This window comes from Salvelinus fontinalis, chromosome 21, assembly GCF_029448725.1.
Source record: "Salvelinus fontinalis isolate EN_2023a chromosome 21, ASM2944872v1, whole genome shotgun sequence".
NCBI classification, from domain to species: domain Eukaryota; kingdom Metazoa; phylum Chordata; class Actinopteri; order Salmoniformes; family Salmonidae; genus Salvelinus; species Salvelinus fontinalis.
Window position 1 is genome coordinate 8,709,506 of NC_074685.1, and position 17,147 is coordinate 8,726,652.

Consider the following 17,147-nt stretch of genomic DNA (forward strand, 5'->3'; position numbering starts at 1 on the left):
CAGAGTAGAGCTGGTTAGATCAGAGTAGAGCTGGTTAGATCAGAGTAGAGCTGGTTAGATCAGAGTAGAGCTGGGTAGATTAGAGTAGAGCTGAGTAGATCAGAGTAGAGCTGAGTAGATCAGAGTAGAGCTGAGTAGATCAGAGTAGAGCTGGTTAGATCAGAGTAGAGCTGGGTAGATTAGAGTAGAGCTGGGTAGATTAGAGTAGAGCTGGGTAGATTAGTGTAGAGCTGGGTAGATCAGAGTAGAGCTGAGTAGATCAGAGTAGATCAGAGTAGAGCTGAGTAGATCAGAGTAGAGCTGGGTAGATTAGAGTAGAGCTGGGTAGATCAGAGTAGAGCTGGGTAGATCAGAGTAGAGCTGGGTAGATCAGAGTAGAGCTGGGTAGATTAGAGTAGAGCTGGGTAGATTAGAGTAGAGCTGGGTAGATTAGAGTAGAGCTGGGTAGATCAGAGTAGAGCTGGGTAGATCAGAGTAGAGCTGGGTAGATTAGAGTAGAGCAGGGTAGATTAGAGTAGAGCAGGGTAGATTAGAGTAGAGCAGGGTAGATTAGAGTAGAGCAGGGTAGATTAGAGTAGAGCAGGGTAGATTAGAGTAGAGCTGGGTAGATTAGAGTAGAGCTGGGTAGATTAGAGTAGAGCTGGGTAGATTAGATTAGAGCTGGGTAGATCAGAGTAGAGCTGGGTGGATCAGAGTAGAGCTGGGTAGATCAGAGTAGAGCTTGGTAGATTAGAGTAGAGCTTGGTAGATTAGAGTAGAGCTGGGTAGTTAAGTAGAGCTGGGTAGATCAGAGCTGGGGTGAGCTAGGCTGTCTCTCCAGATTCCTTTTTCAATTCAATAGTGGAGGGGAAGTTCATTGTAAATTAGCTCCAGTACGTGCTGAACTTAGACTTTACATGAATGTAATGAAGCAATGATGTTGAAGATGATGATGGTGACGATGGTGATGGTGAGCATGAGGAGGATGATGATGATTATGATGATTAATGACTTTGGCAATGGTGAGTATAAATTGATCTTAAAATATGCAGTAACAGCTGATGTAATTGGTATCAGAGCAGAACAGGTCCGTTTACAGAAGAAGCAATGAACTAAAAACAACAGTAACACTAGTCCAGACCCATGCAGGAAGAGCCTCAGTAACTGAACTGTGCTCAATCATCTTCACAGTCAGTACTGTCTGTCAGCACTTTGTGACCATTAAGTCTATTATGGCTCATTTGACATAGACACAGACCCACAATCAGTTCTTAGTGTGATTCAATAACCCTCAACTCTTTGTGTTATGATGAACAAGCACTATGTTTTATTAGCTAGCCTATTATATTGAATGACTGGCATTACATGCTTGGATGTCAAGCATTAGTGTTAGCCACCTCAGTGAAGACCTAATAAGCTATGGCCCAAACAACACCCTATGTTCTATGTGGTGCACTACTTTTGACCAGAGCCCACTGATTGGTGGAGTAATTTAATGAGTTAAATGTAAAAACTATGTTGATCTCAGAGGTAAAAAAAGAACCAGAAAGGAACAGTGTAAACCAGTACTTTATTATTATGCTAGTCAGAACTGTGGATCGGAACAAAACAACAGTGCCACAAAAGTGGCAAAGTCGATATCCACATTTTATAAACACAGCTATTGTTATTTGTGGTCTGAAACATTATTTACTGTTCATTATATGATGGGGAGGGTGTGCAATCTTTTCTACAGAACAATGGAAGTGTTATGTAAAAATATGTTTAATGTTTGGGAGGGAGGTACATTTTCTTTATTGCACCTTGAGTTGGACCAGCACCCCAAGTAAATGTCCAACTGTCCCTAATTGTAACGATATTCTTCATCTGATGAACAGGAAATATCGGACCAAAACGCAGCGTGGTACGTGTCCATGTTAATTTATTATACCTGAACACTAAATACAAAATAACAACAGTGAAACAACGAAAACCGAAAAAGTCCTGAAAGGTGACACAACACAAAACAGGAAACAACTACCCACAAACACCAGGTGGGAAAAGGCTACCTAAGTATGGTTCTCAATCAGAGACAACAATAGACAGCTGCCTCTGATTGGGAACCATACCAGGCCAAACACATAGAAACAGAAAACATAGAACAAAACATAGAATGCCCACCCCAACTCACGCCCTGACCAAACCAAAATAGAGACATAAAAAAGGAACTAAGGTCAGGACGTGACACTAATTGCAACATTAGTGAAGTGAAGTTTGATGAATTGTAGGCTTAGTTTAAAAAAAAAACTTATGTTAGGGTTTGCAGAGTGTTAATTCTTCCAACTGTGTTTCTCCAACGTAATGACCAAAGAGCATATTCAACAATTAAGTGTCGGTGGCTAATTTCCCAGCAAATAGTTTATTTTCTATATTTAAAGACAGAGAGAAAAACTATTTAAGTGGTCAAAAGTGATTAATTCCACACGATGAGGGTTTCCATGGAAACCAGATGTTATTCTTAGGACTGTCAAACAATAAAAAAAAACTGTAATTGAGTTAATCGCAGGATTTGCTTTTATTTCGCAAATTCTGAATTTGCTCAAATTGAGCTGTAATTTAAGATTTTTTTTACAAAAAGCGTTACAATAATATTGATGTCTTGATTTTGTCCAAAGTAACGGTAAGCAAAATCAAGGAAGTTGATTAAGCACATGTAGCTTTATCAACTTTAACCTCAATGTCTGCTTGTTTGATATCACATTGTTGTTTTTAGTTGTATAGATTATTTTTTAAATAAACCTTTATTTAACTAGGCAAGTCAGTTAAGAACAAATTCGTATTTACAATGACGGACTACACCGGCCAAACCCGGATGACTTTGGGCCAATTGTGCGCCGCCCTATGGGACTCCCAATCACGTCCAGTTGTGATACGGCCTGGATATTGGATGTTTTCAATTTTTATTCAAACGATTTCAGACCATGCGATTAATTGTGATTACAAAAAGTTAACTAGATGTGAAGAGCTGGAGCTACATACAGCCCAAAAGTTATTTTCCCTGAGGCTTTAGAAGACATATGCATTTAACAGTTTGTTTTTGGGACATAATAAATATGATTATCTCATTCACTTGGGGGAAATTAATTTACATCTTGAAAGTCTTTCTGTCTGAAGCCAGCTCTTGTATTTCCCAAAGCAATTACAAGTCAGGTTGAATTTAGACCAGTTCTTTCTGCTCGCTAGCTCTCTTTGCGGTGGAGGTCTGGGTTTCAGTATTGAGTGTTTCCTCTTATTCCTCTTCCATTCTGCTGTGGCTGTGTGAAGAGCTATAGTACATGTATGGTGGCTGGTTAGAGACACAGCCACACGGCGCACTCTACTGGTGGCTAGAGAAACTACACTCACTGTGGCCTGGATCTGTCAGAGGAGAAAATCGTTACAGCATCCATCCTCCTTTGTGTGTGTGTGTGTGTGTGTGTGTGTGTGTGTGTGTGTGTGTGTGTGTGTGTGTGTGTGTGTGTGTGTGTGTGCGTGCGTGCGTGCGTGCGTGCGTGCGTGCGTGCGTGCGTGCGTGCGTGCGTGCGTGCGTGTGTGTGTTTGAGTGCGTGTGTTTGAGTGCGTGTGTTTGAGTGCGTGTGTTTGAGTGCGTGTGTTTGCGACTGTGTGTGAGTGTGCCTGCTATTGAGAGCCGATATGATGGTCCTGTAAGACACACTTTACATATCTATCTACGTGTGTGTGTGTGTTGTAAATGCCTCCTCTCCTCTCTCTAGTCCAGGTGTGTGTGTTGTAAATGCCTCCTCTCCTCTCTCTAGTCCAGGTGTGTGTGTTGTAAATGCCTCCTCTCCTCTCTCTAGTCCAGGTGTGTGTGTTGTAAATGCCTCCTCTCCTCTCTCTAGTCCAGGTGTGTGTGTTGTAAATGCCTCCTCTCCTCTCTCTAGTCCAGGTGTGTGTGTTGTAAATGCCTCCTCTCCTCTCTCTAGTCCAGGTGTGTGTGTTGTAACTGCATCTGCTCCTCTCTCTACTCCAGGTGTGTGTGTGTGTATTGACTTCACCACAGGACCAACCTGCGAGCGTTGTCTGGACGGTTACTATGGTAACGCGTTGATTGGCACGCCCAATGACTGCAGACCTTGCCCCTGCCCGGACCGTACCAACTGTGCTCAAATGACAGAGACGGGGGAGGTGGTCTGTACCAACTGCCCTTCAGGACAGAGGGGTGAGCTGAGATCATATTACATGACTGGTAGATGTCGGATAATGGGAACAAACCATTCCATTTTCCCATGATGAGCAGACCTCACCAGGGTTAAACTGGGCTGCATCCCAAATTACAAACTATTTCCTACATAGTGCACTACTTTTGACCAGAGCTTGGGCTCTATTCTAAAGTAGAGCAATATGTAGGGAATAGGGTGTCTTTTAGGACACAGCCATTTAGTTCATTGCTTGCTCAGTGAAGCAGATTTCCACAAATTGGCTGACAGATTTTTAATAAAACCTGTACTGGTGTCCTCACTGTCTTGATAAAATTAGTCATGATCCTATCATGTAGAGCACAGTGTTTGAATTAAAATGTCCATATTCCTTTGTCTGGTTTGGGCCATTCATTCATTTCCAGAATTCCATTACCAGATATTGATTTAGGTTGAAATGAAAATGGCCCCCAAACCCTCCAGCCCAACATCATTCATAACTCACCTATCAAAAAACCTGTCACCTGTCACCCCCCGACACACACAAACACACATATACACACACATATACACACACCTTCTCTCCACAGGCATCAGATGTGAGATGTGCGAGGACAGTTTCCACGGCGACCCCCTGGGCCGGTCAGGGCCGGTTCAACCGTGTGAGAAGTGCGACTGTAACGATAATGTGGACCCCAACGCGCTGGGCGTGTGTGATCACATGACGGGCCGTTGCCTGAAGTGCCTTAGACACACCGAGGGAGAACATTGCCAACGCTGCCGACAAGGTTACTATGGGGACGCCCTGGACCGCACCTTGGCCCAGAAGTGCAAACGTGAGTGTGGAAACTTGGGAAGGGTGTATATAGGGTTGGGTTAGAGTTGCAGATTTTTAATTAAGGGGAAATATACAATTTTACATCTTAAATGTAACTAAATGTAATCGAAAATGTAATCTACATAATCCCCAAAAGTAATTATTTATCATGAGAGGGCCATTAACAATAACTACTAATGATCCAGACTCCAAGAAAGGTTCAAATCTCACCTTTGGGGTAAAGAATAGTGTAGGTGTAGTCACTTTTGAGAACACACGCTCAAGTACACAGTACAAATATGATAAAATATTAAAATATTAAAAATGTTATATAATGTATTTCCTATTCAACAAAACTGTAAGAATAAGGCTTGAAATTACTCAAACAAATAAGTATAAGATTTCACCTTCCTTATAACTGTAAAATACATATTTCTATATTTAGTCAGAGAAAACGTACATCCAGTATTTTGTAAAGGTCTCTCTTGATCAAAACATCTGCCCCATCGCTGTGAACATCTCACAGAAGTTTAGCTTCCTGAACTCGTTAAGAACACGCCCCATATTAATCTCGTCTGTCTATGACAACAACAAAAAATGGGGGGTTTAAAATCTATTAATCATTTTAGATTACTGGCTATAAATCGATCTCCGAATCTGCTACCGTGACGAAACCACTCTCCTGCTGCGTTATGATGTAAGCGTTCCAGTGGCTGTGATGTAGGGTTCAGCCAGGAGTTGATGGACAGTCGGAAGAGTGAATTAAAAGGTAGGAGGGACATCCCTGCTTCGTACAGGCAGAAGAGACATATTCCTGTGTCTGTGAGAAGCCATTTCGATCTACAGTGTCCACAGATCGTTTTCTAAGCTAAAATGTTGGTTGGAACAGGTACCAGAACCACGCAGGTCCCCTAAACAGGGGACTTTACATCGAAGAGATTTTAAATGAAGAATGCATTAGAAATATGGTGACATGTATCTGAATGTGTGAGTCTGTACATTTCAAAGTGTGTTAGTGCATGTGTTATATTGTGTGTTTGTGTATTGGTGTACTTGTCCTTTATGTGTGGGTGTCAGTGTGCCTTCATAACGAGCTTTTTTTGAGGGTTTTGAAAGTGCTTTCCTCTTACTGATATGTCAACTGGATTTCAGCAATTCTCACAATTCTAAAGAGTCTAAAGATTCTTGATAGCAGACGGATGGAATGCTCAGGAAAATAATAATTAGGAAAGGAGTCATTTTTTTGGTACAAATTTGTACAAACAATAACAACCATACATAAACATACAAACACACATTTCTACAAAAATCAATGACATCACACCTGTTCAGACCCACATGTTCCCACCACAACCATACACATCATGTATATCTCACAACCACACTCCCCCTCATCCTTCATCCCTGGAACATTCCAGTGCTTGTAGCACTCTATGCCATATGGTGTCAAATTGTACTGTTCTATTTTTCTCTGTAGCCCAGACCTTTTCAATATTTCAATAATAATATATTTAATTCATCCACTGTTGTAGTGATGGAGGAGCATTTGGTTTCTAGTTTTAAGTAGTTTTTAAGTTTTTAAGTTTTCAAAATCATTGACGAGAAAAGTATGGTCACCTCACCCTCATATTCCATGTCTTGAAATATGCAGATAGACGGATTAAAAGTAAACTTACATCGTAAAATTTCTGACAGCCAGCTTTCTAACTCCGCCCATAACTTTTGTACTTTATAGCACTCCCAGAAGGCATGAATTATTGGGTCCTTCTTAGTTTTATACTTTACACATGACTCTGCCGTTGTGCTGTAGAACATGTGAATTTAGTCTCTTGTACATTCTATACATTATTTTATACTGGATTAAGTGTACATTTTCCTTAACGGTCATTTCATTACTTTTGTTCCAACACTCCCTCGATCTTGTGCCTATAATCAATTATTTTGAATTCTTGATTCCAAGAGTTTATATTTTTTTCTAAGAGATTATCAGTTGGAGAGTCTTTCTGCATGGTCTTATATATATCAGCTATCATATATGTATCCTTTTATGAGTCAAATAAGATTTCCTCAACATTGCTTTTATTTCCAAAAGATTTCAGGTGGAGTAAAAGAGTCTGGTTAAAAGTGCCATTAGGAACTCCACAGGGACTGAAGTGGCGTTGGAGTGGTTGTAAAGTGGCAGAACATTTCGTTTTACAGGCTCTCTTAGACTGAATAGAAGTCATAGACCTACAGATTCTGTATCTTAATTCATCTGTATAAGGTAATGGTGTCACTTAAAAGGGGTTCTGGGAAAGATGCAGAGAGCAGTCTGCCCTGATCAGTTGACCTTCCAACTACAGTATTTTGTTAGTAGAAAGAGTACATTTTCTTATCAAATCAAATGTATTTATAAAGCTCTTCGTACATCAGCTGATATCTCAAAGTGCTGTACAGAAACCCAGCCTAAAACCCCAAACAGCAAGCAATGCAGGTGTAGAAGCACGGTGGCTAGGAAAAACTCCCTAAAAAGGCCAAAACCTAGGAAGAAACCTAGAGAGGAACTAGGCTATGAGGGGTGGCCAGTCCTCTTCTGGCTGTGCCGGGTGGAGATTATTACAGAACATGGCCAAGATGTTCAAATGTTCATAAATGACCAGCATGGTCAAATAATAATAATCACAGTAGTTGTCGAGGGTGCAGCACCTCAGGAGTAAATGTCAGTTGGCTTTTCATAGCCGATCATTAAGAGTATCTCTACCGCTCCTGCGGTCTCTAGAGAGTTGAAAACAGCAGGTCTGGGACAGGTAGCACGTCCGGTGAACAGGTCAGAGTTCCGTAGCCGCAGGCAGAACAGTTGAAACTGGAGCAGCAGCATCGGCCAGGTGGACTGGGGACAGCAAGGAGTCATCATGCCAGGTAGTCCTGAGGCATGGTCCTAGGGCTCAGGTCCTCCGAGAGAGAGAAAGAAAGAGAGAATTAGAAAGAGCATACTTAAATTCACACAGGACACCGGATAAGACAGGAGAAGTACTCCAGATATAACAAACTGACCCTAGCCCCCCGACACATAAACTACTGCATAAATACTGGAGGCTGAGACAGTGGGGGTCAGGAGACACTGTGGCCCCATCCGATGATACCCCCGGACAGAGCCAAACAGGAAGGATATAACCCCACCCACTTTGCCAAAGCACAGCCCCCACACCACTAGAGGGATATCTTCAACCACCAACTTACCATCCTGAGACAAGGCTGAGTATAGCCCACAAAGATCTCCGCCACGGCACAACCCAAGGGGGGGCGCCAACCCAAACAGGAAGATCACGTCAGTGACTCAACCCACTCAAGTGACGCACCCCTCCTAGGGACGGCATGAAAGAGCACCAGTAAGCCAGTGACTCAGCCCCTGTAATAGGGTTAGAGGCAGAGAATCCCAGTGGAAAGAGGGGAACCGGCCAGGCAGAGACAGCAAGGGCGGTTCGTTGCTCCAGAGCCTTTCCGTTCACCTTCACACTCCTGGGCCAGACTACACTCAATCATATGACCCACTGAAGAGATGAGTCTTCAGTAAAGACTTAAAAGTTGAGACCGAGTCTGCGTCTCTCACATGGGTAGTTTTATCCAAGTTTTATCCTGATAAACATGAGAGCGAGTAGAGTAGGGTTATGAGAGCGAGACATAGAGAAAGAAAGAGAGAGGTACAGATTGAGATAGAAAGAAAGAAAAAGAGTGTGGTAAATAGAGAGAAAGAGAAATAGAGACACCGAGGTACAGGGAGAAAGAGGAAGAGAAGGAACATACACAAATGTAGAGAGAGATATATTCTGAGATGTCTGTGTCCCCCATTAGCCTATAGCAACAGAGATGTTCTGAGATGTCTGTGTTCCCCAGTAGCCTATAGCAACAGAGATGTTCTGAGATGTCTGTGTCCCCCATTAGCCTATAGCAACAGAGATGTTCTGAGATGTCTGTGTCCCCCAGTAGCCTATAGCAACAGAGATGTTCTGAGATGTCTGTGTCCCCCAGTAGCCTATAGCAACAGATATGTTCTGAGATGTCTGTGTCCACCAGTAACCTATAACAACAGAGATGTTCCATCTACAACCCCATGAACCAACACAGTCGTGAAGAGGGCACGACAACACGTCTTCCCCCTCAGGAGGCTGAAAAGATGTATCATGGGCCCTCAGATCCTCAAAAAGATCTACAGCTACACCATTGAGAGCATCTTGACTTGCTGCAACACCGCTTGGTATGGCAACTGCTTGGTGCCTGACCGCAAGGCGCTACAGAGGGTAGTGCATACGGCCCCGTACATCACTGGGGTCGAGCTCCCTGTCATCCAGGACCTCTATACCAGGCGGTGTCAGAGGAAGCCCCTAACAACTGTCAAAGACTCCAGTAAACCAAGTCACAGTCCGTTCTCTCTGCTACATCACATCAAGTGGTACTGGAGCGCCAAGTCTGAGACCAAAAGGCTCCTGCACAGCTTATATCCCAAATCCATAAGACTGCTAATCAAATGGCTACCCGTAGTATCTACTTTCACCCCTGAATACAGTATCTGTGGGGTGTCTGTGGGGCAGCCATATTTTCCTGTGTGTGTGCCTGTGTGTGTGTGCGTGTGTGTGCGTGTGTGTGTGTGCGTGTGTGTGCGTGTGTGTGCGTGTGTGTGTGTGCGTGTGTGTGGAAGGAGACAGTAAGAGTCAGGGAGACTTGTGACCCTCTCCCTCTGTCATCTACTGTATCCTGCATCCCAAATGGCACCCTATTCCATATATAGTGCACTACTTTTGACCTGGGCCCATAGATCCTTTAGGGCGGCAGGTAGTTTAGTGGTTATTGTGTTGGGCCTGAAACTGAAAGGTCGCTGGTTTGAGTACCCGAGCTGACAAGATGAAATCTGTCGATTTGCCCTATGAGCAAGGACCTTAACCCTAATTTCCTCCAGGGGTGCAGTGTTAATAACATGGCTGACCCTGTAAAACAACACATTTTACGGCACCTATCCGGTCCATGTGACAATAAAACATGTATTTTTTTGTGCAGTGTGCGAGTTGGGACGCAACCTGTGTCTGCTCTGCTCAGTCATTCAAATAAAATCTAATTTTATTGGTCACATGCGCCGATTACAACAGTTGTATACTTTACCGTGAAATGCTTACTTACGAGCCCTTTCCCAACGATGCACTTAAAAAGTAAGAACATTTGCAAATGGATGAAAAGAAAATAGTAACACAATAAAATAACAATAATGAGGCTTTATACAGGCTATATACAAGGAGTACCGGTACAGAGTCAGTGTAGTTGGGGTGATTGATTGAGGCAATATATTCATGTAGGTTTGGTTAGGTGATTGATTGATTGATTGAAGTACGATGTACATGTACAGTAGATGGTCTCCTCTGTCTCTGCACTGTCCTAGATAACACAAAGCCAGGCACGCAGGGCAGACAGGACACGGCCTACAGAGAGATAGGGTTTTTTAATTTAACCCTGTCTAGACGATAGAGTGAAGGATAGAGCGAAGGAATAGAAGATTGAGTGAATGAATAGCAGATAGTGAATGGACAGAGGGCGGGAAATATACAATTGCCACAACATTGATAGAAGAATAAGCTTCAGTGGTTGACTTAATTTGTGACACTATGTTAAGTGAACTGTTTGGATGATGTATATGACGTGTACCTTTTGCATACTTTGTTGGATCTGTGTTCTGTTTTGATAACGCTTTTGCCCGTTTAGGCTACTATACTTTTTGATACAGTATTTGATGTGAGGTTATGTGTTATGTGTTTTTTGTGTGTTTGACATGATGTTGACGTGTGGTTGTGTCTTCTCCCAGGCTGCGGCTGCAGTCCTGCAGGGACTTCTGGGTCGTTGGAGGACTGTGACCCCCAGACAGGAAGTTGTCTGTGCCTTAGTCATGTGACCGGGCGAGACTGTGGTCAGTGTGAGGTGGGCTTCTTCAACCTGCAGTCTGGAGTAGGCTGTGAGAGGTACAGGAAATCTTAAAGCGATTCTGGAATCTTCTACATGGTTCTATTGTCATTCTGACTCTAAAATTGGTTCTGATCATAGAAATAGAATAAGTCATTATTATTAATGATAAACTGGGTGGTTCGAGCCCTGAATGCTGATTGGCTGACAGCTGTGGTATAGCAAATCAAATCTAATTTTATTGGTCACATACACATGGTTAGCAGATGTTAATGCGAGTGTAGTGAAATGCTTGTGCTTCTAGTTTTGACATTGCAGTAATATCTAACAAATTCACAACGACTACCTTATATACACACACAATGTAAAGGGATGGAATCAGAATATGTACATTAATTAATATGGATGCGCGATGGCCGAGCGGCATATGCAAGATGCAATAGATGGTGTAAAATACAGTATATACATATGAGATGAGTAATATAGGTGTCACGTTCCTGACCTGTTTTTCCTTTGTTATGTATTTGTTTTAGTTGGTCAGGGCGTGAATTGGGTGGGTTAGTCTAGGTTTCTATTTCTATGTGGGGTTTTGTGTTCGGCCTGGTATGATTCTCAATCAGAGACAGGTGTGTGTCGTTTGTCTCTGATTGAGAGTCATACTAAGGCAGCCAGGGTTTCACTGGTGGTTTGTGGGTGTTTGTTCTTGTGTCAGCGTTTGGGCCACACAGGACTGTTGCAGGTTAGTCACGTTTGTTGTTTTGTTCATTTGTAGTGTTTTGTTGGTTTGCCATTAAATCATGAATACCTCCTACTCCGCATCTTGGTCCGATCCATGCTCCTCCTCGTCTGAGGAGGAGAACTACATTGACAACCTTTACAGGAACACCCACCAAACCAGGACCAAGCGGATTGGAGAAGGACGGAGAGAACAACAGCAATGGGGAAAAGAGGAATGGACTTGGGAGGAGATCCTAGACGGTAAAGGACCCTGGGCAGAGCCAGTGGAGTGTCGCCGCCCCAAAGCGGAGCTGGAGGCAGCGAAAGCGGAGAGGAGGTTGTATGAGGCTAAGGCAAGGCAGAGCGGCTGGAAACCCGAGAGGCTCACCCAAAAATTTCTTGGGGGGGGGGGGGTGGCTAAAGGGGAGTGTGGCGAAGCCGGGTTGGATACCTGAGCCAACTCCCCGGGCTTACCCTGGAGTGAGAGGGCGTCGTACTGGTCAGACACCGTGTTATGCGGTAAAGCGCACGGTGTCCCCAGTACGCGTGCTTAGCCCAGTGCGGGCTATTCCACCTTGCCGCACTGGGAGGGCTAGGTTGGGCATCGAGCGGGATGTCATGAAGCCGGCCCAACGTATCTGGCCTCCAGTACGTCTCCTCGGGCCGGCGTACATGGCACCAGCCTTACAGGTGGTGTCCCTGGTTCGCCTGCATAGCCCAGTGCGGGCTATTCCACCTCGCCGCACTGGCAGGGCTACGGGGACCATTCAACCTGGTAAGGTTGGAGAGGCTCGGTGCTCAAGAGCGCGTGTCCTCCTTCACGGTCCGATATATCCGGCGCCACCTTCCCGCCCCAGCCCAGTACCACCAGTGCCTACACCACGCACCAGGCTTCCAGTGCATCACCAGAGCCCTGTTCCTCCTCCCTGCACTCGCCCTGAGGTGCGTGCCCTCAGCCCGGTACCTCCAGTTCCGGTACCACGCACCAGGCCTACTGTGCGCCTCAGCAGGTCAGAGTCGGCCGTCTGCCCAACGCCGCCTGCACTGCTCGTCTGTCCAGCGCCGTCTGAACTGCCTGCCTGCCCAGCACCATCTGAGCCATCCGTCTGCCCAGCGCCGTCTGAGCCATCCGTCTGCCCAGCGCCGTCTGAGCCATCCGTCTGCCCAGCGCCGTCTGAGCCATCCGTCTGCCCAGCGCCGTCTGAGCCATCCGTCTGCCCAGCGCCGTCTGAGCCATCCGTCTGCCCAGCGCCGTCTGAGCCATCCGTCTGCCCAGCGCCGTCTGAGCCGTCCGTCTGCCCAGCGCCGTCTGAGCCGTCCGTCTGCCCAGCGCCGTCTGAGCCGTCCGTCTGCCCAGCACCGTCTGAGCCGTCCGTCTGCCCAGCGCCGTCTGAGCCGTCCGTCTGCCCGGAGCCGCTAGAGCCGTCAGCCAGTCAGGAGCTGCCAGAGACGCCAGCCAGTCAGGAGCTGCCAGAGACGCCAGTCAGGAGCTGCCAGAGACGCCAGCCAGTCAGGAGCTGCCAGAGACGCCAGCCAGTCAGGAGCTGCCAGAGACGCCAGCCAGTCAGGAGCTGCCAGAGACGCCAGCCAGTCAGGAGCTGCCAGAGACGCCAGCCAGTCAGGAGCTGCCAGAGACGCCAGCCAGTCAGGAGCTGCCAGAGACGCCAGCCAGTCAGGAGCTGCCAGAGACGCCAGCCAGTCAGGAGCTGCCAGAGACGCCAGCCAGTCAGGAGCTGCCAGATCCGCCAGCCAGTCAGGAGCTGCCAGATCCGCCAGCCAGTCAGGAGCAGCCAGATCCGCCAGCCAGTCATGAGCTGCCCTCCAGTCATGAGCTGCCCTCCAGTCATGAGCTGCCCTCCAGTCATGAGCTGCCCTCCAGTCATGAGCTGCCCCTTATCCTGGTGCTGCCCCTTATCCTGGTGCTGCCCCTTATCCTGGTGCTGCCCCTCAGTCAACTGCTACCCCTCAGTCTGTTACTGCCTTTTGGAATAGCGGGATTGACATGGAGGGTGAATATTGGGAGGAGGCCACGGGGTTGACTATGGTGGGGTGGGGACCACGACCAGCGCCAGAGCCGCCACCGTGGACAGACGCCCACCCAGACCCTCCCCTAGACTTTGTGCTGGTGTGCCCGGAGTTCGCACCTTAAGGGGGGGGTTCTGTCACGTTCCTGACCTGTTTTTCCTTTGTTATGTATTTGTTTTAGTTGGTCAGGGCGTGAATTGGGTGGGTTAGTCTAGGTTTCTATTTCTATGTGGGGTTTTGTGTTCGGCCTGGTATGATTCTCAATCAGAGACAGGTGTGTGTCGTTTGTCTCTGAGAGTCATACTAAGGCAGCCAGGGTTTCACTGGTGGTTTGTGGGTGTTTGTTCTTGTGTCAGCGTTTGGGCCACACAGGACTGTTGCAGGTTAGTCACGTTTGTTGTTTTGTTAATTTGTAGTGTTTGTTGGTTTGCCATTAAAACATGAATACCTCCTACTCCGCATCTTGGTCCGATCCATGCTCCTCCTCGTCTGAGGAGGAGAACTACATTGACAACCTTTACAATAGGATATGTAAACATTATTAAAGTGGCATTATTTAAAGTGACTAGTGATACCATTATTAAATCAATTTATTAACCTCTAATTCCTCCCAAACCCGGATCCGGGAGCACCCCCATCAGTAAAAAAGCTGACTAGCATAGCCTAGCATAGCGTCACAAGTAAATACTAGCATCTAAATATCATTAAATCTTAAGTCCAAGACACCAGATGAAAGATACACATCTTGTGAATCCAGCCATCATTTCTGATTTTTAAAATGTTTTACAGGGAAGACACAATATGTAAATCTATTAGCTAACCACGTTAGCAAAAGACACCACTTTTTTTACTCCACCATTTTTTTACTGCATCAGTAGCTATCACAAATTCGACCAAATAAAGATATAAATAGCCACTAACCAAGAAACAACTTCATCAGATGACAGTCTGATAACATATGCTATACAATAAATATGTTTTGTTAGAAAAATGTGCATATTTCAGGTATAAATCATAGTTTACCATTGCAGCCACCATCACAACTCTCACCAAAGCGACTAGAATAACTACAGAGAGCAACGTGAATTACCTAAATACTCATCATAAAACATTTCTGAAAAATACACAGCGTACAGCAAATGAAAGACAAACATCTTGTGAATCCAGCCAATATTTCAGATTTTTTAAGTGTTTTACAGCGAAAACACAATATAGCATTATATTAGCTTACCACAATAGCCAGAAACACAACACCATTTACCAGCAGCAACGGTTACAAGCAAGCAAAAGATATATAATTTGACTAACCTTCATAAACTTCTTCAGATGACAGTCCTGTAACATCATATTACACAATGTATGTAGGGTTTGTTCGAAAATGTGCATATGTAGCGGCCCAAATCGTGGTTATACAATGTGAGTAGTGGTCAAACTTCAAGCAATCTGTCCGGCGCCATCTTGGAGAGGCACCTAATCTAATTGAAAACTATTCATAAACTTGACTAAAAAATACAGGTTGGACAGCAAATGAAAGATACATTAGTTCTTAATGCAACCGCTGTGTTAGATTTTTAAAATTAACGTTACTGCGCATACAGCGTGCGCTAAAGCGAGACCGCACCTAAATTCATGGCGGAATTATTGTTTAACATTTGTCAACATAAATACGAATTAACAGCATAAAGACTTCTTACTATTTGACAAGCTTCCATCAGAATCTTGGGCAAGGTGTCCTTTCTCCAGAACAATCGTCTTTTGATTGAAAGATGTCCTCTTCTCCTGTAGAAATAGCAGCTAACGCTATCTATGTGCAGGAGAGGTGTCCAACTCGTGAAAGCACGTGACTAAGAAATTCCAGAAAATCGCAATAAACTGATATAAACTGCTATAAGTCGGTTTAAATTAACTACCTTATGATGTCTTTAACACCTATAACGAATAAAAACATGACCGGATATATCTAAAGGCCTATAACCAGAGCGTTCTAGAGCCACAGCCAGATGTCCTCCCTGCTCCAGAGCGAAGTGAAAAATGGCCGGACACTTTGTTCCGAGGTCTTTTATAAGCTTTCAGTTCTGCCTAGCAACCCCATTTCAACTCTCACTATTCGCTGACACCCAGGGGAAGACGTATGCAGTGCATCTCAACCAATAGAAGACAGGCAGATTTATAAACAGATCTCAGAACAGCAAGAAGATTTATGCATTCTCACATCCTCATAGGAAAAATGTTCTAACTCGAGTTCTGTTTCACTCACAGATATAATTCAAACGGTTTTAGAAACTAGAGAGTATTTTCTATCCAATGGTAATAATAATATGCATATTGTACGAGCAAGAATTGAGTACGAGGCAGTTTAATTTGGAAACGAAATTATTACAAAGTGCAAATAGCACCCCCTATTGAGAATAAGTTTTAAAGTGGCCAGTGGTTTTAGTCTGTATGTTGGCAGCAGCCTCTCTATGTTAGTAATGGCTGTTTAACAGTCTGATGGCCTTGAGATCTAAGCTGTTTTTCAGTCTCTTGGTCCCGGCTTTGATGCACGTATATATCAGAACGTATACCAGGGATATGACAAAACATTTATTTTTACTGCTCTAATTATGTTGGTAACCAGTTTATAATAGCAATAAGGCACCTCAGGGGTTGTGTCGTGTCTAAGAACAGACCTTAGCCGTGGTATATTGACCATATACAACACCCTCTTGGGCCTTATTGCTTAATTAGAATAGTAATTATTATATATCTATGGTTCCATACTTAGAAATGCAGTGGTTCTGTTTCCTTTCATTCGTAAGTGTTATGTCAATGACGTTCTACGTTTCTTAGGTGCACCTGTAACCCCATTGGCTCATCTTCCATGGCTTGCCACCAAATCACAGGCCAGTGTGTGTGTCGGCTGGGAGTGGAGGGGCGGCTGTGCAGCACATGTCGTATGGGCTTCTTTGGTTTCTCCTCACGGGGCTGCAGAGGTAGCTACAGTAGCCTGTAGTGTGATTGGGGCTAGAAGTCCTTATGTGCAAACACTAAGACATATCAAAACAGGTGGTAAAACAAGTCATTCTGATAACAATAAGAAGTTAAAAATGTAACACGCACACATGCAATGTCTAATTCTAATTCTTCCCCTTGTCCCTCTCTCCACCCCTGCCTCTCGTTGTCCCTAACTCCACCCCTGCCTCTCCCTGTCCCTCTCTCCACCCCTGCCTCCCCCTGTCCCTCTCTCCACCCCTGCCTCCCCTTGTCCCTCTCTTTACCCCTGCATCCGATTGTCCCTCTCTCCACCCCTGCCTCCCCCTGTCACTCTCTCCACCCCTGCCTCCCCCTGTCCCTCTCTCCACCCCTGCCTCCCCCTGTCCCTCTCTCCACCCCTGCCTCCCCTTGTCCCTCTCTCCACCCCTGCATCCCCTTGTCCCTCTCTCCACCCCTGCCTCCCCCTGTCCCTCTCTCCACCCCTGCCTCCCCCTGTCCCTCTCTCCACCCCTGCCTCCCCCTGTCCCTCTCTACACCCC

The 17,147-nt window shown here is 45.2% G+C and overlaps 1 protein-coding gene across 1 annotated transcript in view; it reads left to right on the top strand.

Moving 5' to 3' along the window:
* Window positions 1-17,147, top strand: part of LOC129818119 (laminin subunit gamma-3-like) — a gene marked incomplete in the record, with an annotated part of 223,721 nt that overhangs the window by 170,770 nt on the left and 35,804 nt on the right. The window contains 4 exon segments of the mRNA XM_055873714.1: window positions 3,989-4,177; window positions 4,745-4,990; window positions 10,799-10,952; window positions 16,465-16,607. Of these exon segments, the coding sequence (XP_055729689.1) occupies window positions 3,989-4,177; window positions 4,745-4,990; window positions 10,799-10,952; window positions 16,465-16,607 (732 nt within the window).